Raw genomic sequence first — 24,172 nt, forward strand, 5'->3', positions numbered from 1 at the left:
CGAACAGCCATCGTTGTCGCATAGTGTCGACATGGTGATCCTCTGTGGTGTTGACATGGTAGGAAGGGCAAAAGCCGCTGTCACGTACGCTTGTGAGTCCGAGCCATGCGCTAGCACGCTATTCCGCGGAAGCAAAAGGCTCCTTCTCGCCTCCAGATGCGGCTCGTTGTAGTCCAGCACGAAAAATCTCGGGCTCAAGGATGAAGGGCGCTTACCGCTATCGTTAGCAATTCTGCTCCCAACCAGTTCGTCGTTAGGCGAGATTGTCAGCGGACCGCCACTTTCGCTACGTTTATGAGCGCTGAGCGAGCAGCTTGCTATGTAAGCCAAGTGGAGCACTATCTCACGATCTGCACGACACAGCCAAAACAATAGTGCGATTGCGCTTCTCTTGCTCAAATGCGCTGGCACTTTCCAGGAATGAGTTTTGCGATATTTCAATAGCTCCGAGGCAAGGCACTCCAGCGCGAGCTTCATCACCAGTCAGCGGCGGCCCTTCTACAACGAGCGCAATCGCGTTGATGTTGTCGGCGAGCCTCGATCGTAGGAAAGAATCGATCGCAGCAGATAACCACGCCGTGCGGTGTATTTGCCAAGTGGGTTCGAAGCGCAGCAGGGCTCGGAAATTCTGGCACTCTCGGAAATCAGTCAGCGTAAGTCAGGCTGCGCAATAACAGCGTACTTACGACGACGGCAGTAACCACATTCTTCGTTGGAAAAGAACGCGACAGAAAATCGGTGATTTGGATTGACGTAAGCTGCCGTTCACCGTGCCAGCGTCACAAGCAAGCATTAGTCGCCAAGCTCAGATACCAGCAAAATTGGCAACAAGTACCCTGTCTGTTCTCGAGGAACGCTAATTGAGCGAACCGGAATTCTTGTACTTGCGGATCCAACTCCTGGTGCATGTCAACTCGCTACGCAATTACCTGATTAGTCACCTTTCTGCAGCCAAGCTCGACAGCCGTATGTCACACTCACCCGTCTGAATACCTCCGCGGGGAGCTGCAGTGGGGGGGCAGGGAGCACTTCTCTTGGCTCATGCTCATCCTCGAGAAGTCGAGTTTCGTCCCAAAGAGCACAAGGTGGGGCACTCGAACATTGGGCGACGCGGTCATTCGGGGCGCGGTTCCTGAAGTGTGAAACTGATAAGCTCGACAAGTCAACTGCTCTAGCTGAAGCGCCTCAGCGTACCAGCGTGAGCCACATCTGTAGCACGACTCAAAACCACAGGGGCAGGTCATGTGGTTGCAGCCGCTGACAAGCTCCATAACGACCTTGCAGCCGGGACAGCGGGTCCAGCGCTGCTCTTTGGCGAGCTCAAACAAAGCACGATCTTCGGGCGCGCGCTCATCCAGAGGAAGTGCCTGTTGACCACAGCTGAATGAGTTGAACTCGCTCAAGATCTTATGCGCAGAGATGAAAAGCGTTACTTGGTATTGCTCACACGTCAAATCTGTCACCGCAAGCAATTTCTGGCTCAACGAATGAGAATCAAGACGTCGAGCACAAGCTTGAACGTACCAGCGTGCCAAACCACTTCGCAAGACGCACAGATCATTGTGTGACAGGCGGGGCAACTGGTTTGAGGGTCTTCATCCTCCTCATCGCGGACCAGTCGAGCTGAGCAGATTCGATTGGGACAGAAGAGGGCTGGCTGAGAATCAAGCAATTTGCGATAATGCTGTACAGCTCAAAGCCATGCGAGTTGAGTATGCATTCCTCTGCAGACGCGATGGGACGAGACTGACCCATTGCTCCAAGCCGTCCTTTCCAAGGATTCTTGTAGCATCCTCGTCCGACAGGATGTATGCGCACTTGATAGCGAGAGGTGTATCAGTCTGTTGGACCCGGGCTCAAAAACGGAAGGATGATACACTCACCTGGAAGCACGCGATAGGGAACGTCTTTCGGGACAAATCGTTGAGCTTGTTCTCGATGAACGTCTTGAGGCAGTCAAGACAACCGATGTGTCGATCGACACGGTCACCGAGGTACATTCCAAGGCAGATCGAGTCCGAGGTTCCAGCACGAGCTGCTTGTCCCGCAGGGTCGAAGACGATCCGGCAAGGATCGAAGCAGATCTGACATGTGGGTAGCTCTTCAGGGCATGCCGCGGAAATGTGAGGAGCTGATGGAGGAGATTCCTGCTCTTGAGCTCGAGCTTTTCCCTGCAACATGCGCGGACCAAGTCAGCAGCACGTCCCCAGGATCTGGTTGAACGAGCTACAGACCTTGTCGACTTTTTGGTCCTCCAAAATTGCATGCGGGTCCTGCTGTAGGAAACCGCATATTAGAGCTTGCTTAGCGGCGAACAGGTGCCGAGGTGAAAAGATCGCACCATCAGTCGTTGTACCCGGTCGTGACCGAGGATAGACTCTGCATCGAGATCCTGACGGTCCTGCGAGTTGTCGTCACTTTGATCGAGGATCGTTTGCAATTTTTGCGCCATCGCGTGATCCAGAGTTTGTCGTCTGTCTTTCGCTTCGAGAGTTAGAGCGAGCTGTTTCGATCGAATCGAGTCTGCCGCGAGCGCCGTTTGTTCTTTCGTCATCGCGCTGATTACCTCCTGCGACAGAATTGAGTTGATCTCGTCCAGGTGCAGCCGCATAGCGACGATAGCATCGGTCTCCGAGTAGGCGCTAGCGCTGTCATGACAGACCTGTTCTTTGTTTGGGTCTTGGAAATCACTCTCATCTTGCGAGAGCCAATCGAGTTGGAGTTGCTCCGCGACCTCGTGATCTATGGCGTTGGCGATCTCCTCCGTGAGCAGGAATGCAATGAAGTTGAGAGTGTCGGCATCTGTAGGCTCTGTGTCAACCAGCTCGCCCAGCGCCATAGGTAAAGGTGCGAGCCGAGTCGGATCTTCCATCGCCATTGCCATTGATAGATCTGAGAGACTCGAGAGCAAGAGCTGAAGAGAGAAGCAGAGGAGAAAGCGACAGAGAGGTACGCGCACCGCTCGTTCCGTGTGCGTCCGCGGTGCAGACTTTCTCCCGACAATACCGTCTTGCCCGAGAGCCAGCTGGTAGATAGTAGCTTGAGAGCTTCGAATAATCACGGCATTCGTAAAGGAAACTAGGCTTTGCCAGTATGACCTTGCAAAAGGTGAGACATAAAGGTCGATCCGACCGAGGGTGTCGAGTATGTAGCGCCTTTGCAGTCGACTCCCTCGCTCACTCACCTCGCGGCTTAGGTCGAAACGCTTTTACCTCCCTCTCCCGTCCTTGTCCGTGCTTTTCCCCGTTTATTTCTGTTTTCTGCCCGCCTGCTTCCCCGGATGTCCTCCCTTATTTCGCGCGCCCCATCGCTGTGAACAACTTATTCTGTCGCCGACGTTCAATGGACTCGTGCAAGACGAGAGCGCTCTCGCTTGCCCAATCTCGGCCCAGAACCCACGTCAACGTTGTCTTTCCCTCGAATCAAAAAACGGCGAAGATCGCGAACAAGTAGAGCCGCCCGCTTTGCAGGAACACAAGTTAGGTCTTGTTGTGATTTGGGCCAAACCTCAGGCAAGAGAGAGGCAGAGGCATCGGACGTTTGGATCCCCAAACAAATTATTTCAAGAGCGTAGACCGTATACCCCTGTTTGGTAGACCGATCAACTCAAGTCTGTCACAGGAACTAGTCAGCGCCTCGTCCCGAGCCTTGGTCTTCGCCTTTCAGTCGATCTTCGTATCCGATTTGTTCTCCGGATTTGAATCGGTTGTCGATCTGGCCGTCGACTTGGCATCCGAGCGCGCCCCGGATAGCCGGTTTCCTCGAAAACCACAAGCAAAGGCCTTCTCGACGTCCTCGCCGAACGCATGCCTGAAACTCGGAGCTTTTATGACGGACTTCATCGTGCCGGAAGCTTGCGCTAGGATCCGAAACCCAGTCGACACGTCTTCCGAGTCGGCAAAGACACTCATTCAACCGTTGAAAATGTTCCCATCACCATCGACGAGTATACGTGCATCCGGAAGCGCTGTGTACAGAGCAGCTGATCGACTGATTGGCGGCTGTCCGAGTTGAGCCGAGATCTGTCTCAAATTCAGCGCCAACGGGTTCAAACGCCGGCAGCGTAATCAGTCGACTTTCAAGATTGCGCGCAGATGCGTGCGTCGTCGAATACACCGTGAATTGCACGGCTCGGTTCGTCTTGGCCCGATATTCTGTATCGTCATGCGCGCTTCGAGCATCTCGAGGCGGTGGTAGCAATCTCGAGGTGTATGGACACGCGAGGTACTCGAGTGGATCGTAGACGCTCGAAGCGCGCATGACACCCCAGAATATCGGGCCGAGACGAACCGAGCCGTGCAATTCACGGCGTATTCGACGATGCACGCATATTTGCGCGCAATCTTGAAGCTCGATTGGTTACGCTGGCGGCATTCGGCCCCCTTCTGGTCGAGACAGAGACAGACCCCGGCTCGACTCGCACGGCCGCCTCGCATTCATTCGGATACCGTGTGCACAGTGCTCTCGGGTGCGCGCACATGTCGATCCTGATTGAAACGCCATCAAGTTGTGTGAGCGTCTTTGCCGGTGTCGATGACGTGGCGACTGTGCGTCGGATCCTGGCCGGGGACCCCGGCAGGATCAAGTCCCTCATACAAGCTCCGACATTCAGGCATGCGTTCGGCGAGGACGTCGAGAAGGCCTTCGAGTATGGTTTTCGTGGAAACGGGTTATCCGGGGTGCGCTCGAATGCCAAGTCGACAACCAAGTCGAAGACCGATTCAATTCCGGAGAACAAATCGGATTTGAAGATCGACACGCAGGCGGAGACCAAGGCTCAGCCCGAGGCGGTGACTAGTTCCTGCGACAGATTCGAGTTAATGTCGTGCAGATGCAGCCGCTCAGCAACGATAGCATAGGTCTCCGAAGCGGCGCTAGCGCAGTCAGGACAGACCTGTTCTCTGGTCGGGTCTTGGAGATCACTCTCATCTTGCGAGAGGCAATCGAGTTGGAATTGCTCCACGACCTCGTGATCGATGGCGTTGGTGGTCTCCTCCGTGAGCAGAAAGGCAACGAGGTTGAGCGTGTCGGCACCTGTAGGCTGTGGGTCAATCAGCTCGGCTAGCGGCGTAGGTGAAGGTACATGCCGAGTCAGACCTTCGATCGCAATTGATAGATCTGAGAGACTCGAGAGGGAGCTGAAGAAAGAAGCAGAAGAGAGATTGACTGAAAGGTACGTACGTTTGGCAAGAGCAACGCCGCTCATTCCGCGTCCTTCTGCGATGACCGCGGACTTTTTCCCACGACACCCTCTGACTAGCGAGCGGCCACTTGTTGCTACTTCCCAGGATGTCTTCCCTAATTTTGCATGCGCCATCATCGCGTACGAGCTTGCTCTCTTGTCGAGGCTCGCCGGACTCGTGCTCGAATACAATTCAATGAGCGTAGACGGTATTTTCCTGTTTAATAGACCAGCACAACGGCTTCTCCGAATCTTCTCCGAATCTTCTCCGAATCTTCTCCAGGGACATCGTAGTTGTCGCGATAAGTCGAATAGATTGTTACAACATGCCGTACAAGCTGAAATAGAACACCTAGGAGCCCAAGAAGTGTGTGAAGCGTATCATTTGGGTGCAGCCTTGCCTTTCTGCTCCGCCTGATGACTCGAATGACCAAGTCAGCATAGTGATCGTACCTCGGGCAAAGAAGTCGTGGGATCACTCGCCTTCCACGAATCCATCGCTTTTTTCATCGCTTCTCGGTGAGCCAAAGAAGGTTCGGACTTTTTGATCTCGGCCAACTTGGACTGTCCAACGAGCATGAATCAGTTTTTCATCTTTTCAGAGCTCTTGCTTGACGATATCCCCGGGACAAGGCGAGAAAGACGAGGTTCTTACATCCATATACTGCGTTTGCGAGGTAGGTTAGCATGATGAGTCCTCGCAAAGATATGTGAAAGGAAGAGACTGACGACGTTGTAGTTGGACGATTTGCCTTTCCTCGTGGCAGCCTTCTTGACCGGAGCTTCGGGTCGAGGCAAGCGAGTGAGTCGAGTTATTGTTATTGCTCGAGACAACAGGCGGCCAGAGATATGCACGGAGGCCAGGACTTACCCTTTGCTTTGGCCTTCTTACCCACGGTACTGTCGTTGCGAGGCATGTTTGATCGAGAAGAACAGTGTTTGTAGGCGGTGCAGAAAAGTTGAAAGCTTCTGATTGAAGCTGTGCCGAGTTCGGAAAGTACCGTATATACCAAGTTATGAAGGTAATAGAGAGGTACTGCGGTCACTGGAGGTTCTGGTCCTGAGACGCGAAGCAGGTAGTAGATCGAAGGTCTGCTCTCTCCCGCGAGAGTTGTCTCTCGCTCACATCCTCTCCACCTCAACAGCTATCATGTCGGTCATTGCACGCGCTACCAAGTTGCCTCGACTTCTGTCGCTCCTGCCGCAGGACGGTGTCGGCGCGCTGGTCTACCAGAACCGGTGGAAGGGCAAAGGATTCCCCGTACCGACTCCGACCACCTCGACCGTCGCGACTGCGAGTGACGCGTGCTACTACGAGATCAAGAAGGTGCAACTGCGCGTGAACGAGCACGGCAGGTCTGAAGGACAAGCTTACGGCGTGTTGTACTGGTGAGTACCTCGCTCGCGCTCTCATCGGCTTCTCTCTCTTTTGCCCTCGAGGACGAGCTGTTGAGAATCGCGTGTACTTGTTTGTAGGAAAGGCAAGCGAGTGACGCCCTTAGAACAAGAATACGAGCTTGTCCGCGGGAACAAGTATTTCTGGCAGGCCGCAAACCCTCCCCTCGTCCTGCGTCAAGAAGCCGCTCGCCCGAAACCAGCAGCTCCCACAGAAGCATAAAAGTCTCGCTCAGGAAGAAGGAGAGCCCCGCTGTGACCATGTTGTATGAAAACGTCAATGTATGCACTTTCGCCGGGTTTTTTCAATCTCTGCACCGAGTCTCTGACAGCTTTCTTCCTTTCCGCTCACTCGCGCTCCACTTCGCTCTCGACAATCAGTCCACCTCCTCTCGGCTGCGCTTTGTAAGTTTCTTCGTAGACATGATTTCGGACGCTGCACAGAATCGCGGGCAGCACTCTCTCCAAGGATGACACGCATCCGCCTTTTTTGCGTTAATCTCAATCCTCGTCACCTCCTTTGAACTTCGGTTCGAGGGAGGGAGAGCCAAACTGTTCATTACGAAGCAGTATGATGGCCATTTCATAGTTACACTGAGTGAGTCACTTTCGATCTGCTTCCTCTCATCTCAAGACGATTTCGCTGACTAGAGTGTTCTTCCCCCGCAGTGGAGATGTTCTGTACCCGATGTGCCAAGCAATACGATCTCAAGAAATCGGAGAAGCACAAGCTGACCGTCTTTGCTTCTTTACGCTCGCACAGGTCCCCTTGCGGGTATTGGCCAAGAGGAGGAACTTTGTACTTTTACCATGGCTTGTACTGCAATCGATTGCATACCTAAAACCCACATGTTATCTCCTCGCTTGGGTAGCGTGCTGGCAGGAACTAGCAAAGAGAAATCGAGAGACATAGCCGGAGTGAGACAGGTTAGCAGCTAAATTGCTTGACGCGTCGCGACTCCTGCTCTAGTGAAACGAGGCGCGTGCCGCGGTGCTCGCGTTCCCATTCTTTCACAACCTTGTCCTTCGACTCTCTCGTACCGCCATATCCTTGCTGCTGCCGGTCAGCACTTGCTCCGCACAATTATGAGACGCCGCAACTCGCAAGAGTTGGTACAACAATCGCCATTCCAGACCCCGCCGCTCAACGCACCTGTCGACGCGTTTTACCAGCCTACATCAAACCCTTACGGACACGCCACAAGTCACCCATACCCTCAACAACAACCGCAGCAGCTACACCCGGGTCCACCTTCGAGACAACACTCGCCCGTGATGCAAAGACCTCCTCTTGTAGGGCAGACAACGCACATGCCCAGCTACCATGCGAACGACCCGTACCCTACGCAACCGCACCATCCAGACCACTCAGACCTATACGGTCCGTCGCCTTGTCCTTCTCTCTCTCATGCTCTCCCGGTGCGCGCAATCTGACTCGCGCGCTCCATGACAGGGTTCTATGGCAACGACGACGCGCATTCGACTTCGTCTCACACTGCACTCAATATGCCCTACTCGGAGAAGGACTATCACACGAACAACCCAGCGATCCCTTCGTTACCTCCTCAACCGGGATGGGCCGCCGCACCTTACCCTCCATCTCCGAACCATCCGAGTACTCCCGGGTTTGTCGGGGGGTTCGGAGGGTACTACGAGAATCCAAACACTCGTTACGCTCAAGTTCGACAAGGCGTCATGAAACGTCGAGAGAACAAACGAGTCGAACTCGTGCACGGACATTTGGTCCTCGATCTACCCGTCGCCAGAAGTCTGGCACAACTTGGAACTGGAGGTCAAGGAGGGACTGAACTTGATGAGAGTGTCAAGATGAGGTACACGGCAGTCACGGAGGATCCAGATGATTTCACGAGGTCGAGGTACCAATTGCGACAGACGATCGCGAGGAGACCTACCGAGATTTTCATCTGTTGCACCATGTACAACGAGGATGAAGCCTTGTTCACGAGGACTTTCACTTCGGTCATCAAGAACATTCAACACTTGCAAGCGAGGTCACGTTCGAAAACGTGGGGCCTCGACAGTTGGAAAAAAGTCGTCGTATGTATCGTGTCGGACGGTCGCAGCAAGATCAACGAACGCACCTTGAAGATGCTTGGACTGTACGGAGCGTACCAAGACGGAGTCATGAAGAACGAGGTCGAGGGCAAGGACGTGCAAGCGCACGTGTTCGAGTACACTACCAATGTCGTCGTGGGTCAGGATGGAGAAGTGCGAGCTGGAATCTCGCCAATCCAAATCCTGTTCTGTCTCAAAGAAACGAGTCAGTATCTCCCGGACCCTCGTTTTCTCCTTCTCTCTCTCCTGACAGTATAATGGTTACGGTCAACAGACAAGAAGAAGCTCAATTCGCACCGGTGGGCGTTCAACGCGTTCTGTCCTCAGCTCAACCCAAATGTCTGCGTCTTGATCGACGTGGGCACGAAACCGGCTTCCGATTCAATCTACAAGCTGTGGAAAGCGTTCGATCGCGACAAGAAGGTCGGAGGTGCTTGTGGAGAAATCACAGTTGACACTGGACGGGGATGTATGAATTTGTGGAACCCTCTCGTTGCCGCTCAGAATTTCGAGTACAAGGTAAGCGTCCCTGCGCAGTTTCCGAAGAGACAGCTCGAGGCTCATTTCTCTCGTTTCCTGTCGGCGAGTACAGATGAGCAGTAAGTCCCATTTTGTGTAGCCCCTGAGTGTTTCTGTGCGACATACGAATCTGACTGTCGTGTGAGCAGACATTCTCGACAAACCGCTCGAGTCGACCTTTGGTTTCATCTCGGTCTTGCCTGGTGCATTCTCGGCGTATCGGTACAAAGCATTGATCGGCAAGCCTCTCGAGGCCTACTTCTTGGGCGAAAAGGTGCGTCTTGTAGTTCTCCCGCGATTTCGTAGAGTCTTCTGATCGCAAAGTTTTCACAGATGCACGCCCCTGGAGCGATTGCAAGTCTCAGTGATTCCAATATGGTGAGTATTTCATTGCTGCCCTGTGAATCTGACCACGATGTCTCCGTCCTTACCTGATACTGATTGCCGCTTCCAAATATTCGGATCGTAGTACCTTGCTGAAGATCGAATCTTGTGCTTCGAGATTGTTGCCAAGAGGGGCGAGAGATGGGTCCTGCGTTACGTCAAGACGAAAGCTTCAACGGATGTGCCGTGAGTCAAACCAAACCGAGACCTGTTCCTTGAAAGCTTGACTGATCGCATCATTGACACGCGCAGTGACTCTGTCGCCGAATGTTCGTTACATTTCTCCCATACAAAACCTCGTGCGGAACTGATACGATGTTTAATGGAGCACAGTCATCTCGCAACGACGACGTTGGAACAACGGCGCGTTCTTTGCTGCGCTACACGCTTCGTCACATTACTATCGATTGCTCACCTCGGGTCAATCATTCCTGCGCAAGATCTGGATCTCGATCATCTTCCTCTACAACGCAATCCAACTTTTCTTCTCGTTCGTCGGCTTGTCGTCATTCTACCTCGCGTGAGTTCCCCTGCCCCTTTGATCGGATTCTCCGACTGCAACTGACAGTTTACTGCTGCACCGGCAGATTCTTCTTTTTATGCAATTCTGCGACAGCCGATCCTTCAACCGATCCGTTCGGAGGGCACGGTCAGGATGTCATTTCGATTGCGAACGGTCTGTTCATCAGCACTATCGGAGTCACAATCGTCTGCGCGCTCGGAAACAAGCCGAGCGGATCGCGCTGGTGGTACATGTTTGTGATTGTCATTTTTGCCGCGCTATTCATCATTGCGGTTCGTGCGCTTCCGTTGAACCTGCTCAACGACATCGGGCGCTGATCACATATTCAAACGACAGGCTTACTGCACGGTTTGGACTGTGTACCTTCAGCTGCGCGAGATCAAAGATTGGAGCAACATTGCCGCACTCTTTGGAGACGTGAGGCCCGGTTCCCCTTCTTGATCCCCTCGCAACGTGTCTGATCGCTGACATTTTGGTCGTTCTCTCGTCGCGCAGAGCGGATTCCGAGACATCGTGCTGGCTCTCGCTGCGACCTACGGGCTGTACATCCTATCGTCTCTGCTCCATTTCGACCCTTGGCACCTCGTCACTTCGTTCTTGCAGTACCTCTTGCTCGTGCCGTCCTTCATTATCGTCTTGACCATCTACTCGTTCGCCAACACGCACGATCTCGCATGGTAAGCTCTCACTCTCGCTTTCGAAGCGTTCTACAAGCATATCTAGATCGGGGTTTTCTCAACTCGCCTTCTTGCGCGTTCGACCAGGGGTACGAAAGGAGACACGACCGTGAAAGATCTCGGCAAGGCGTCTAAGACGAAGAATGCGGACGGCAAAGACGTGCTCGAAGTTTCGCTCCCGACTAGACCAGACGACATTGACGAGTTGTGGGGACAAATGAAACAAGAGTTGGCGACGCCTCATGTCGAACAGAAATCGAAACGTAGTGCCGAAGCGAAACAAGCGGATCATTACGCGACGGTTCGTACGAACACGGTCAGTCCCGTTTTCTATCCTTTCCGCTCCTCCAAACTAGCGTTTGTGCTGACGTTACAAAACCAATATCAATCTGCAAAACAAACACAGTTGCTCGTGAGTTTCTCGGTACTCTCCTGTTCGAAACGGATCGCGAGAGACTGATTCCATTCATTTCATTGGCTCGTTACAGTTCTATCTCGGTACCAACATGGCGCTCGTCGTGTTCTTCACTTCGAAAATTTGGACCAACTTCCTCGCGTCACGCTCGACGACTACCGATCAAGGAGGTCCCCCCATCAACTATTACCAAGTCGCGCTGTTTTGGGCCGTCGCAGGTTTGGCCGCGTTCAGGTTTGTTGGATCGACATTGTATTTGGTCCTCAGGTTGTTTGGACATTGATCTCTCCCGAGGGCTGGAACCCGAGAGCTTCGTTTGTAATGTATCATTTTGGTCGTGCAATCCTGTTGATTCGTATTCATCATCATTACGAAGGGTTCGTATCAATGCGAAGTTGTGGTTCGTCTAGTCGTGGATCCGTAGCACCGGCATCTTTTGCCAGTGCGTCCTGTTCTTCCGGTACCTCGTCCTCTCCTTTGACATTCTGCTCTAGCTCGATCCATCCCTTCCACTTGTCTTGTCGTTCTTCATCGACACTCAGATTGAACTTGATCGCCTCGTTCCCAACCGCCAGAAAGAACCCTCGATCGAGTTGCGTCGGCTTGTCGTTTGGTGTCGTCGCTCGTCGAGGACCGGCGAGCGTTGTGCGCGCGAACAATTCGAGGACGTTCGGTGGCAGAGGTGAAGGGGGTAGTAAAGGAATCAACCAGTCTGTGTTCAACGGAACATGAAGCGAGGTGAGCGACCGCGTCGAATTGTGTCCTTCCTTCCATTCTCTCGAGGATCACGCACCCATCAAGACGGGTTTCCTGGAATGACCGATCGGAGTAGACAAAAATACTTTCCTCGCCGGGAGTACCGGCACTTCGAGGTTTGTAGGGTTGTACCAACCCAACACGAGCCCTTCGTAACACCGCCGATGTTTCGAATCGAGGGACCACACTGTGGAACCCGTCTCTTTCGCAATTTTGACCCAGTACCACTCGACTGTTGATTCAATGTTCCATTTCGGGAACAGTTTCTCGAGCAACAATCGACGGTATTTGACTCGATTAGTCAACCACGAGACGACGAGGACGGGCTTGGTGGGACCGAGCAATGAAGGGAGGTCGAGATCCCACAGCTGGTATGGATCGAATGTTTCGTACGAGGACGAGCGAGTGACGGAAGTATTTGGCCAGGGCGGACTGGTCAAATCGCACGGTCAGCTCCAGGGATGATGAGTTTCGATGAGACATCGGAGAACCCTCACTCCATGATGACCATGTCCCACCCTCCTATCTCCACACCTAGCTTCGCTATGGACTCGTCCGGCGCAGACCAAGTCTTGTCAAAGTTGGACAGCAAAAACCCACTCGACGGAGGAAGAACAAGTCGGAATGGGCTGGCCTGTCCATTTTCTTTCTGCAGCGGTAGGATGTGGGCTGTAGCGTCGCGATTGATTGTCAAACGCTGTGCCAGGTCGCTCATCGACAAGAGTACCGCTTTCTCGATTCGCCGTATTGCTGTAGCAGGCTCTCGGTCCTCGGGCGCTTCTGCTCGCTGGGTCGCCTGATTGACAAGCTCGATAAGATCAAGTTCTCGTCGATGTGACCTGTCCTTCGTGATCGATCGAATTCCGAGACCCAGGGAACCAGTCCACGAAGGGTTGTCGCCCTCGAGTTCGATCCAACTGGTCCTGACGGCATCTATCGCGTGTTCGAGGTCAAGGACGATACTCGCATGGTGTCGATCAGACTCGTGGTCGGTGGTCGACTCGTGTTGACGCTTGAGAAGCCAGTCAATCGGAGTTGCAGATTGTCCCGTCGCGTTCGCGTCCCGTTTCCTTCGTTTGCGCTTCGGTGGTCCTTCCTGCTCACTTGCTGTCGACTCGTGTTCCCGATCGTATGGCTGAGCTGGAGGTAGATCGAACAGGAGAGTGCACTCGCGAGGAAGACCGTGCGTGTATCCGAGCGGAGCAGCGACGAGGTGGTGCGTCTCGAACGAGAGTTGGCCCGTGACCCGGTCGAATGCAGGAACCTGGGTCGTGTGCAGGATCGAATTGACCATCTGCCAGTAACGTCGAACGGGATCATGATGAGACTTTTTGGATGGGCGACTCGCGCGCTGCGGCCTCGGCCGGGATCTGCTCCACGCGGGCGGCTCGGGGAAATGGGAAACGCCGAGAGAATATTCCTTCTCCTGCAATCACACTTCGCACTCTATCGAGAACCGAGATGGCTGTTCTCAAGACTGGACTCGGAGAACGACTTGTTTCAACCGACGTCGAAGCAAAAGCGTTCGATCAATTGCCGGTGATTGACTTGTCGGACCTCGCTTCTCCTGATTTCAACAAACGCAAGGCATTGGCTGAAGAGGTACGCTACCTCGAAAAAACCCTTCCTTCCAGCTCACTGACGCGTCTCAATGATGATAGATCCAACGAGTGAGCGCAAACACCCGAGCACAATCACAAGCTGAAATGAACTAACGTCGAGCTTATCGCCCGACCAGGCCTCTATCGATATCGGATTCTTTTACATCTCGAACCATGGCATCCCTCAACAAGTCATTGACGACGCTTTCGAGTGCGTTTTCCCCTTCTGGTCGACATTTTGGATCATGATTTCGGTTTGCTGATCCTTCACGAAGCGGTCCAATCCAGACAAGGCCGACTTTTCTTTGATCAGCCGACAGACAAAAAGATGCTCGTCGACTTGCAAAAGAGCAATGCATTCAAAGGCTATGCTCGTGCGTCCCCTGGATGCTCCGATTTACCCACTTATCTCCTGATCATTGGTTTCCGCTTGTTACCCTGCGAGCGCAGCTCTGAAAGGTGAGAATGTCGATCCAGCCTCAAGGGGAGACGTACATGAAGCATTCGACATTGGCGACGACTCTCAAATCATGAAGGCAGGCAAAGGTACTGGCAACTTGTGGCCTCCAGCAAGCGATCTCCCCAAGTTCCAACCTGCTGTTGAACGCGCATTCGACGAAGTGATGGCACTCGGTAAACGCCTCTTGCCACTGTTTGCACTCGCTCTCGACCTGCCCGAAGATCACTTTGCGAATCAAACAAAGAATCCGGGTTCGACGTTCCGACTCTTGAGTTATCCTCCTCAGTATGGAGAAGTCGATTTGAAAGAGATCGGGATCGGAGCACACCAGGTCAGGATGATGCTGGCTCTCGTTCAGAGCATATGGAAGAAGAATCGGAGCCTCATATTCTGCTCTATCTCAGGATTACGAACTTTACACGATTCTCGCTCAGCATGGGGACGTGCAAGCTCTCCAAGTGTTGAACGCAGATGGTGAATGGGTCATGGCGCCTCCGAAACCGGGCACGTTCGTCGTCAATATCGGAGATCAACTGCAACGCTTGACAAGTCAGTCTCTCGACTTGGACCATCTTGCGAGAGAGCGAGGGGAACTCATACGCTTGTCTCTCTCACTCGGTGTCTGATTAGATGGAATCTTCAAATCGACCGTCCACCGAGCAATCAACAGGTCAGGTCAGTCGCGAATGTCGATGCCATTCTTTTACGGACTCGACTACGACGCGATGCTCGAGGTACGCGATTCCCTGTTTTGGTCCTTTCCAGAGCTTGATTAGCTGAACCGGAACTCCCCCCCAAAAAAAAACAGGTTCTACCGAATTGCGTGTCAGAGTCGCGACCGAGACAGTACGAAGCGATTTTGGCGGGAGAGTACGTCGAGAAGCGATTGGCAGAGACGTACGTCCGAGTCGAGGATGACGAGGAACCGAAGAAGCCTCTCATCGGTTAACATCTCTACACGGGTGTAACAAAATCTTTGAGAAGAGGACGAGAGGGCATTCATTAGGTCTGCCGAGACAACAGTTTGTCGCTTGGCAACGCTCGGATAGTTTGTCTGAGATCATTGAAAAAAGGCGAAGAATGTAGAATTCGACTCTAGCGAGAGAAACTTTGCGCGTGGTGATTACGCTCATGGGAGCACAAAATCGACTTTGCAACAAAGGAGGCTAGCTACGCAGTCAAGACAGACACTCGTTCTCTTAGCCAGGGCCAACCTGTTGGATGAGCGCAGCGATGATTAGTACAGCCTTGACTGGAGAGAGCAACGTCTTGGGACTCGCCTTGGGGATGTCGTAATGCTCGCTGATATTCTCCAATTTCTCGTTGAACTCGGCGACGCGCTCCTTGTGAGACTTCAAGGCAGCCTTTGAAGACTTGTCGAGAAGCTACGAGAGAGGGAAAAAGAGCAATCGGGAGTCAGCTGAAGGGAGTTTCGGAAGGATGGGACGAAGCAACGGGACAACTTACTCGCTTACGCTGCACCTCTTCGAACCTGAGCTGCGCCTTTGTCTTGGCTGGGCCGCTCGAAGAGGGCCCCGAAGCGACAGGCGAATCCGATCGGTCCCTTCGGTAATCTCCATCATTGTCGTCGTCGTCGGCTCTCCTAGTCACCTCGCGACTGTCTTCCCCCTCACGCGCCTTCTTTGACACGCTGCTCTTCTTCTTCTTCTTCTTCCTGCAAACATCATAATCGAATGTCAGATCTCCCAAGTCCCGAGTTGGAGCGAGAGAGAATGATCAAGACTCACGATGGATCTGTCGCTCCTGCTCCTCCACCTTTGAGTTTGAGCCCTCCCCCCGGTTTGTGTTTGTACTCTGATGAAGGCATGCGCCGAATCTCAGGCTCGGGGGGAGAACTTGAGAAACGACGCGTGAGACGTGCAAAGGCAACCTGCTGGAGTGGTGCGGGCGGGGAGCACTTCCGACTTGATCGTCTCTCTGACTGCTCTCGCCTGTACTAGCCTCGATTGATGCGCTACAGACTGCGAGTAGCTCTCTCGTCTGTCGACCGTCCTCCGCGCGCGCCGCTGCTGCCAGCCCTATACTGCTTACTGTGACCTGTTCCTCCTCTTCCAGCTCTATCCAGTGTTCGACTCCGAAGGCAGTGTGCTCACTCAGAGTCATTCGCCCGACCTGCCCGTCCGCTACACAGCACCGTACACCCCGGGTATAAATCGCACACTTCGCGGATACCGACCCGGTGATTTTTGGTCTCTCTTGCGCTGTCTCGCTCTCGATATTTTCCCGACTTTTTGTTTGACGTAGCGAGCTTGATCTGGCTGTCGTTGGCTCCGGTGTAAAACTCGACTGTACACTGTCGAAGCTGCTCGAGACACATCAGACGATACACGAACCTCAACTTCAATTGAAGGCTCGTTGCATACCGCTACAAGGTTTCATACTTCTTGGACAGCCCTCGACCACGAAGGAGCTAGCAAGTACCCGCGAGTGTCGCAGCATATCGGTGGCTGACCGGATAGCTCAACCAGGATAGGGCGGCTCCCTATCGAGCGCTCTGTCTCTGCACCATCTGGCTGATGCTTCGCCCCAAGGCGCGAGTTCCCCGCCGACCCCTACAGCAGTCTTGAGTACAGATCTTCCGCCGAGCTTTTCCCGAGCAGAAAACTAGCAACGAATTCGAAGTGCACGTGCACGCACAATTCGCTCTCCATAACAATCCGATCACTTGCTTGCAACGGGCACTGAAACTGCTCTCGGTTCGCGCGATCGCGAATCAGGGGGTCGCTGAGATCTTGCCGAGTGCAATTGTACGCCGTCTTCACCACGAGCTAAGCTGAACGAGTCGATTTCGGCGAAACGCGGATATCGCGGCTAATAGCGAAAATTGACACTTGTCAAATGAGTGCGCGCTCGGGCTCAAGGTTTACGAGAAGCTGTAGCAATGCAAGGCACGTAAAGAGAGAAAAAGGACGGAGATCATCTCGGAGAAGCAATGAAGCGAGGATCTGCATCAGAAAAATATCAGATGTGAACATCCCTCGGCAACGTTCTGCAACTCTCGTCCTCGACCACGCCAGCACCCGAGACGAGACGACCACCAGCGATGGAGGTTGAGCAGGCTCAGGATGCACCGCCCGCCGCGCAGGAAGCAGGCGAAATATCGACACAAAGTCCGGCTGCTCAACTCGCTTCGATCCCCGAATCGTGAGTCTTACCTCTCGCTTCAGTCCTGCGGACGAGCGGATGGCACGAAGTGGTCGATCGTGACGCGGAACGAGATAAGCAAGCGTGCAGGAATGTCGGCCGAATTTGTTCGCAGAGACTCCGCGAGGGCGACCAACGAGGTGTTCGCCTCGGCGCACTAGAGCGTCCACTCGCTCCGATAGCCTCGCTGACTGCCCGAGCCCCGACATCGACCTTCAAGAACCTTATCACTGACCGTTTGCGCGTCTATCACGCAGGCGTGGCCCGGCATCGCCGCCTGTCGATCTTCCTCCGCTTTCGGCCTCCCACTCTGACAATCCCCCTCGTTCGCTCGCGTTGGCTTCCGCCCGCACCTCGCCGGCCCCAAGCGCAACCCCTCCTCCTGCGCCTGTGCCTCCCTCGCCTGCCAAACCGATGGACGCTGAAGCAAACGCTGCTGCGACCGCACTTGCGAATGTCGCCAACAGTGCCCATTCAGCGTTCAACCAAGCACCGACCGCTCCAGCCGCCGCGGCTCAGAGTGGACCAGGCAGCGCCAATTTTGACCCAGCCGCACCGCACGCTGTCGATGGCCTGCCGAACCCGCTCCCAGCAAACTACGACAAGGTGCGCAGCTCGCTTCCTAGCTTGTTCCGCGCACGATCAGAGTGGAATTAACATACGACCTTTGCGTTCACAGTCTCTGCCTATCTGTGCCAACTGCGCGACTCAGGTGAGCGACTATCCGGATCGAAACTCTCCTTTTCCCTCCTCGCCTTGACGAGTCGATCTTTCGAGTCTCCCTCGGCGATAACGTCGATCCTGCTCGTGATAGGTTCAGTGACTGATTCTTGATGCCCTGGCATGTACAGACGACCCCCCTCTGGCGCCGATCTCACGACAGCACCCACATTCTGTGCAACGCTTGCGCTCTCTTCTTCAAGATGAAAGGTCGCCCCCGCCCAATCTCGCTCAAAACCGATGTCATCAAGAGCAGAAATCGAAGTAAAGGCAAGAGTTCGAGCAAGGACCGAGCCGCCGCGCTCGGCCTCGTTGCAGCGAAACCGATCAGCAGCGCGTCACCTACGCCACGGACTGGCTCGTCAAAGGAACGCAGCGAGAGCATGACGCGACACGGTGAAGGTCGCAAGAGTGGGCCGGGAGGTGCCGGGGAAGAGGAAGAGCACGACGGCAAAGACGGCAGGACAAAATCGTGGGGAGAGGCAGCGATGGATTCAGATGGACGCAAAGCGAGAAAGATGATGCCGACAGGTCCTCAACCACCGTACGGGATGATGGGCTACCCTGGATACCCTTACCCTTACTCGTACCCTCATCCTCACGCCCACCAACCCTACCGTCCGCCTCGGAATCGCTCGCGTTCGTCTGATCCCTCGCGGCGTGCGCACTCGGTCGATGCCCGCGGACGAGGAACTCCTGGAAGCTCGAAGGAGACGACCCCGGCGCCCCATACTCCTGGCCACCCTCCGCCACCCTTCGCCTACCCCGGTTTTCATCCGGGCGCCACTGCGCCGCCAGATGGGTACCCGCCACCCTTCCCTTACTACCCGTACGGTCCACCGCCAGCGGGATATCCTGCACCTGGTCAACCACCGCATTATGCCGGATACCCTCAAGCCCACTTCCCGCATCCCGCTGCAGCACTCGCTCATGCTGCTCAGCAAGCTCAGCAGGCGCTCGTGCCTCCTCCGCTCACCCACGCGCAGTCGGATTCGCGATCGCGCAGTCCGCGTGTCGGGACCGAAGATCCAGCATCTAAACCGGGCTCGCGACGAACCTCGCCAAGTCCGACTAGGGGAGGAACAGTAGGCCAGAGTGCATCATCTGCTTCGTCACGAACGTCGACTCCGACCTTGCCCAATGCAGGCGCGTCTACGATTCCACTCCAGCCTCCGGTCGCGCCCTACCCGGCATGGTACGGTCAACAGGTTCCCCCGCATTATCCGGCTCACCTGCATCAACCTCATCAACATTCTCCTCTTTCCGGACCTCGCCCGCCAGCCACAACTCACGCATCGTCCTCTTCGATTAATCGATCTGGTTCGCGGTCTCCTGCGCACAGCGCGAGTGGCACAACCACACGGCACCCTTCAGTTGCTCCCAGCGAGGATCACTCCAAGACGGTCGACTCGAACGGTCGCGTGACCCTTGCTCCGATTGCACCAACGTCAGGACCGTCGACGACGGGCAGTCCACGATCGAACGTCGAGACTAGCAAAGCCTCGTCGACTTTGGACGACAAACTTCATCTCCCTTCGCTATCTTCGTCGATCCCTGCCAATCACCCTCCCCCGTACTCGCTCCCGCAACCGAATCGCATGTTTGATCCTCAAAGTTCAACGACCGGAGGACCGCATCAGCAACGGTCGAGGCAAGCATCAGTCTCGTCTGCTTCACCATCAGCATCGGGATCCTCTGAAGGTGGAATTCGTTCTCCGGAAGCCCCTGCACCTCGAGCGCTCGCTGGTTGGGGAGGTGCCGCTTCGAATGCGATCGCGAGTCTCAAAGCTCTCTCCTCTGGTTCCGGAGGAGGCGCTGGAGGTGCCGCCTCGAATGTCGAGGAACGTCGAGGTCGACCTGAGAAGAGATTCGACGAGTACTCGTCCTCGAACGTGACGACGAAAGGGAAAGCGAGGGACGAAAATGGGGACGAGACTCTGCTCGAGGAAGTTGATCAACTCGATGAAGACGAACCTACGGACAGACCTCCGATAGAACAACAGCATCGCAGGATGGTTGGGGTCGAGACGGGATTGAACGAGTTGAGAGTCTCGGTGGGGAGTCCCGCGGTGTCAGCGGGAGGCAGGATCGGTTCCGGAGTCGGACGAGTTATGGGTCACACTTCAAGTCGATCAAGAAGTGCAGTTCGGGGAGAATCAGAACGTGGGAGGTCTCGAGTGATCGCTGCAGCTGCTCGAGGAGGTTCAACGAGTACTTCGCGCGCAAGAGGATCTTCTTCCGCTTCAGCCGCTTCTTCAACTCGAACCGGAACTGGATTCAGCACGAACATCGCGACGGGAACTTCGAGGGAATCTTGGCCACCTGAAGCACTCGCCGAAATCGCGAGACTCAAGAGCAAGATTTCAGAGTTGACGTTCCTCAACGGTCTCATGCAAAGCAGACTCGGTCAACTCGACAATGGAGTTCCAACGAGACTCGTCACGAGCATGACGGCGGAAACCCCACGACCTGAAGCGTTCGAACCGGAAGACGACGATGACGATGATGATCGCAACCGACTTGAAGGTGTTGGTGAAGAAGAAGACGAGAACAGGATGGAAGAAGATCTCGCCTAGTCGCTGCATCATAGAACAGACAACGGACCACTTCTTTGTTTTGCACTGATTTTTTCTCGCATGTACTCCTGTTCCAAAACTTTCGTTCTCGCAAACCCTCTTTTCGCAATCAATCCTGTCTCTGCTTGGCGTCTTACGAAGTCTGGAGGATCACGGAATCAATTTGAGCGCTCAGAACAATCCTTTGAAACCGAGAGGAGTACGCACCTCTTGACCGACGAACTGTTTGGCCGCTTGTACCGAAATTTTGAGCGCGATCCATTCTGTTCCGGGTGGAACTTCGGGCGCCGGGCTGAGCTGGACCAAGCCGCGCTTTTCGGCTTCGTGCGAGTGATTGAAAAACGCTCGTCGGCTGCTGTTGGGTTTGATGGGCGATTTTGGTGCCTGCCTCAACTTGTAGCCTACGAACGAGCGAAGAGGCTTCGTTGAGCCTTCCTTGAGTCGTTCGAGCAGTACGAGGATGAGAGGCTTGAATAGCTTGCGATCCTTTGCCGAAAAAAGCTCGATTTTTGCCGGGGTCCTGATGGCGAACTGTTGGTTCTGATCCGCTGCAGTGCAGGATTTGACAGCCGACGCTACATTGGGCATCAGGTGCAACTTGAGTCAGAACTTGCGATCTGAAAAGCTGAAGTCACTTACCTTCACAGCTCGATGGGGCAGAGAGGACTTGTTCTTGAGTTGGAGACAAGGAATCGATGCTTTTGCGCGCCTCGAGCAAGAAGGGTAAACGAGCTTCGTCGAATCCGATTCGCAACAGCTTTTCGGGACAAGCTGAGCTTGTGCGAAGCAAAATGACTTTCTGTGTCAAGCCTTCCAGGGCTAGACTGGCGAGAAAGTCTTGAATTTCTTCGCTCACACCAACGTTGAGGAAAGCGTAGTCTGCGTTAGCTACAGCCTGTCGATAGATCTCTGTCAAGAGAACGAAGAGGCATCACTATAAGCGAAAGCGTGTTGTGTTGCTTTCCCGAACGTCGAACCCGAGGCTCACGTTCAAAGGAAACGCTGGTAGCGCTCTTGCTCTGTTTGAGGACCCGCATATCGAACTTTGGAAGGGAGTCGTTGAATCCGCGAATGAACGAGTTCATGGTCTTGAGAGGCCAGTGCGCGAAAGCTTCCATGTCACTGTCGCTGGCGGCCATCAGGAGCATTACGAGCAATCGAAAAGATGAACTTATGCATCATGGCCTGATAGCTGAAGAGTCTGCCTCACAAATAGACGAGAGCGGAGCTTTCTAGATTGTCGCGGTCTGCTTTCTGGAGCACGACCGTTCGCAGGAAGCGCTCGACGTTGTTCTTCAGCTCCAAGGCTGCGCAGCGACCTCCGTCCTCGCCTCGCCTGATAAGATCGTCGCAGAACTATTACCCAATCATCGGAGACCGTCAATCAGTCTCGCGAGGCCAGTGAGATACATGGATCCGACTTACAAAGTCGACACTGGCATTCAGAAGCACAGTGACCTTGAGTGCCGACCTCGACTCGCACTCATCCGATGGGTTGGGCGGAGACTGGACGGGGGTAGGTGCAGCAACAGAAGGGGGTTCTGTGGATCCGCCCTGTGCATCGGAAGCTGAGGAATCAAGCTTTTGCAAGTCGGAGCTCATGTCGGTGTTGAGAAGAAGCCAAGTCATGTCGCGACTCTGGGAGACAGTAGACGTCCAGAGTCAAGGGGATCCAACAACAAAGCGATCAGGCCCCGAGTCTCTCGGCAATCACCAGAAACGAAGGGGGACCGTGGTTCAGGCTTGACAGGAGCCTTGTTCTCCGACAACTTCTCCGAAAATAAGCACAAAAGCTCTCACGGTCTCACCTATAGAAATATGACGCATTGCGAACTGAATATACTTTCTGACGAAGACTGTTTGCGAGCCGCAAAGAGAAACTAAACCTAAACTTTTGTCCCATTTGGGCCAGCAACTATTACCTGCCATCGTTGGGACTGAGTGGGGCACGAACAATTTGAAAACAAACCTAGAGCTATCTGATCGGTGAGAGCTTATCGAGCGCTGGATACATGAGATGGGAGGGCCCCAGTTATCCAGCTGCAAAATGTTTCTGAAACGCGTTGTTCAACCGCCCTGCGAGGTCGGTTCTGAGCTGAATTCAACGGCGAATATATCATGACATGCAACGTCTCACCTTGATTGTGACAAGCTGCTTCTCGCCTTTTACCTTGGACAATGTAACAAGGCCAAGCTTTTCCGCTTCGTCGAGATATTCCTGCCATTTTCCGCTCTCGAAGGGCTTCAATTTCGCATTGAGCATACCCGAACTGAATCGGGTCGCGAGTCGATGAGCTTTCAGTGTCGAAACTTTGCCCTCCGAGAAAGCTTCAACGAGGGGAAGGAATTTTGCTGGAAAAGTCGAAGGGTGTGAGGGGGAAGCCTTGGTACCGCCTGAAGTCGAGGGCCGGTACCGGAGCTGGTGGAGAAGGAGGTGTTAATCGTGTAACCTGGTACAGCGGTCAACAACGGGTGAGCGCACCTGCAATTCCACCATAATGTCGCTCGCATCGCCGGGTACGGCAGAAATCTGAACGTATCCAGCTGCGCGAGCCCCTTCAATGTATTTGCGAAACCCCTTCGACCAAAATCTGGCCCATTGAGTTAGCACCATTGATGCTAAATTGGACAATCGAGCGCGGTAGTTGGGTTGCGACCGGAGTGTCTCTACGAGCATCCAGTATGTAGCGACGGTGCCTTCGTCGGCCGCTTGCTTGGAGACCGCCGTGGAAGATGCCTGTTAGACGCGAGGTTGCATGATGACTTCAGTTGGAACTGAAGTATGTGTAGAGGAGTCCACGAACTTGGAGACGTTGCTGCGCAGTTTCGGCAGAGAGAAGGAGCTGTACCCACTCTGAGCCTGGTCCTTGGTTGCGGCCGACTTTGACGATTCCGACCGAAGAGGCCCCAAGAATATAGGCTTTGACCTCGTTCTTTTTGCCAACCTCGATGGGGCAATCAGGGAGTTCTTTGAGGTCAATCCCGATCTGACTCCAAACAGGTCGTAGCTCGGGTACTGGCAAGGAACGCCGAGCCAGCAACAGGCGGATGAGCGGCTTGAAATCAGGTTTGACCTCCGCAACATAAGACGCGGAGGCTGGAGTAGATGGGGCTCTTGCTGCCACCGAAGCATAGGGAGCTAACTCATAAGGATTGGGATCTATCAGTCTGGTCATTTCTGCGTGCGAGCGTAACATATACTGACTGTTTGGGGTTGCAAGTGTCGCAAGCTTTTGCAAAGACGGGGCTTGGGCCGCGCTTCCACTCGGGGTCGGACGAGAGCGTTCCGTTGGATCCCTTCCTTCGAACAGGAGAGGAAAGCGGACCTCGTTGAGGCCCAGCAACAAGATCTTCTCTGCGCAGTAGGGGGTCGTGCGCAATATGATGACCTTGTCTCTTTGTTTTGCAGCTTCGAGACCTGCAAGGATCTGAGAGTACCCATTGTCGTGACTTCCGCCGAAGAGAACGTAGTCGCATGTCGACAAGAGGAATGGAAGATGGCCTGTTGACAAGCTTAGATTTTAGCTCGGGTGTGATCGCTAGTTGGAAAAACCCCAAAATCACTTTTCATCGCGATATCAGCGCCTTGGGGGATGTCGCCGACGTCAGACATGGTAAAGGCGCAGGGAGAGCTTTTGAACCCCTGAGCAAATGAAGCGATGTCGTCGCCGAGAAAGCGCGAGAGACCTTTGTTATTGCTGCCGGCAAATCGAAAGAGTCAGG

General features: G+C 54.1%; 9 protein-coding genes across 9 annotated transcripts; 4 read left to right on the forward strand and 5 right to left on the reverse strand.

The window, feature by feature from the left end:
• Positions 1–1,557: 1,557 nt before the first annotated feature.
• Positions 1,558–2,884, reverse strand: JCM15063_006032 (uncharacterized protein; the record flags this gene model as incomplete). Its single annotated transcript, XM_076676788.1, has 5 exons — positions 1,558–1,653; positions 1,752–1,817; positions 1,884–2,171; positions 2,235–2,276; positions 2,342–2,884. 5 exons carry the CDS (start codon positions 2,882–2,884, stop codon positions 1,558–1,560), a joined length of 1,035 nt encoding a protein of 344 aa, XP_076536247.1.
• A 2,679-nt stretch (positions 2,885–5,563) lies between these two features.
• Positions 5,564–6,099, reverse strand: JCM15063_006033 (uncharacterized protein; the record flags this gene model as incomplete). The annotated part of the gene is made up of 5 exons (XM_076676789.1): positions 5,564–5,596; positions 5,666–5,746; positions 5,838–5,846; positions 5,912–5,964; positions 6,054–6,099. 5 exons carry the CDS (start codon positions 6,097–6,099, stop codon positions 5,564–5,566), a joined length of 222 nt encoding a protein of 73 aa, XP_076536248.1.
• A 233-nt stretch (positions 6,100–6,332) lies between these two features.
• On the forward strand, positions 6,333–6,800 carry JCM15063_006034 (uncharacterized protein; the record flags this gene model as incomplete). The annotated part of the gene is made up of 2 exons (XM_076676790.1): positions 6,333–6,571; positions 6,659–6,800. 2 exons carry the CDS (start codon positions 6,333–6,335, stop codon positions 6,798–6,800), a joined length of 381 nt encoding a protein of 126 aa, XP_076536249.1.
• An 863-nt stretch (positions 6,801–7,663) lies between these two features.
• On the forward strand, positions 7,664–11,454 carry JCM15063_006035 (uncharacterized protein; the record flags this gene model as incomplete). The annotated part of the gene is made up of 15 exons (XM_076676791.1): positions 7,664–7,958; positions 8,031–8,858; positions 8,928–9,172; positions 9,246–9,252; positions 9,322–9,446; positions 9,506–9,550; positions 9,642–9,742; positions 9,809–9,825; positions 9,890–10,076; positions 10,144–10,351; positions 10,416–10,496; positions 10,575–10,756; positions 10,844–11,072; positions 11,163–11,168; positions 11,245–11,454. The coding sequence occupies 15 exons, from the start codon at positions 7,664–7,666 to the stop codon at positions 11,452–11,454; spliced, it is 2,766 nt and encodes a 921-aa protein (XP_076536250.1).
• An 85-nt stretch (positions 11,455–11,539) lies between these two features.
• JCM15063_006036 (uncharacterized protein) lies at positions 11,540–13,221 on the reverse strand (the record flags this gene model as incomplete). The annotated part of the gene is made up of 3 exons (XM_076676792.1): positions 11,540–11,883; positions 11,965–12,359; positions 12,425–13,221. 3 exons carry the CDS (start codon positions 13,219–13,221, stop codon positions 11,540–11,542), a joined length of 1,536 nt encoding a protein of 511 aa, XP_076536251.1.
• Positions 13,222–13,388: 167 nt separating this feature from the next.
• Positions 13,389–14,937, forward strand: JCM15063_006037 (isopenicillin N synthase family dioxygenase; the record flags this gene model as incomplete). Its single annotated transcript, XM_076676793.1, has 8 exons — positions 13,389–13,529; positions 13,589–13,597; positions 13,666–13,739; positions 13,817–13,902; positions 13,979–14,319; positions 14,393–14,537; positions 14,619–14,722; positions 14,797–14,937. 8 exons carry the CDS (start codon positions 13,389–13,391, stop codon positions 14,935–14,937), a joined length of 1,041 nt encoding a protein of 346 aa, XP_076536252.1.
• Positions 14,938–15,187: 250 nt separating this feature from the next.
• JCM15063_006038 (uncharacterized protein) lies at positions 15,188–15,816 on the reverse strand (the record flags this gene model as incomplete). Its single annotated transcript, XM_076676794.1, has 3 exons — positions 15,188–15,373; positions 15,456–15,663; positions 15,737–15,816. 3 exons carry the CDS (start codon positions 15,814–15,816, stop codon positions 15,188–15,190), a joined length of 474 nt encoding a protein of 157 aa, XP_076536253.1.
• Positions 15,817–17,052: 1,236 nt separating this feature from the next.
• On the forward strand, positions 17,053–20,449 carry JCM15063_006039 (uncharacterized protein; the record flags this gene model as incomplete). Its single annotated transcript, XM_076676795.1, has 4 exons — positions 17,053–17,153; positions 17,411–17,759; positions 17,833–17,865; positions 18,005–20,449. 4 exons carry the CDS (start codon positions 17,053–17,055, stop codon positions 20,447–20,449), a joined length of 2,928 nt encoding a protein of 975 aa, XP_076536254.1.
• Positions 20,450–20,582: 133 nt separating this feature from the next.
• JCM15063_006040 (uncharacterized protein) lies at positions 20,583–24,062 on the reverse strand (the record flags this gene model as incomplete). The annotated part of the gene is made up of 11 exons (XM_076676796.1): positions 20,583–20,591; positions 20,657–21,024; positions 21,089–21,358; positions 21,438–21,577; positions 21,660–21,805; positions 21,875–22,003; positions 22,587–22,868; positions 22,932–23,186; positions 23,254–23,588; positions 23,655–23,951; positions 24,014–24,062. 11 exons carry the CDS (start codon positions 24,060–24,062, stop codon positions 20,583–20,585), a joined length of 2,280 nt encoding a protein of 759 aa, XP_076536255.1.
• Between the last annotated feature and the right edge of the window lie 110 nt (positions 24,063–24,172).

Source organism: Sporobolomyces koalae, assembly GCF_050403365.1.
Source record: "Sporobolomyces koalae JCM15063 DNA, S_koalae_JCM15063T_v1_ctg5, whole genome shotgun sequence".
NCBI classification, from domain to species: Eukaryota; Fungi; Basidiomycota; class Microbotryomycetes; order Sporidiobolales; family Sporidiobolaceae; genus Sporobolomyces; species Sporobolomyces koalae.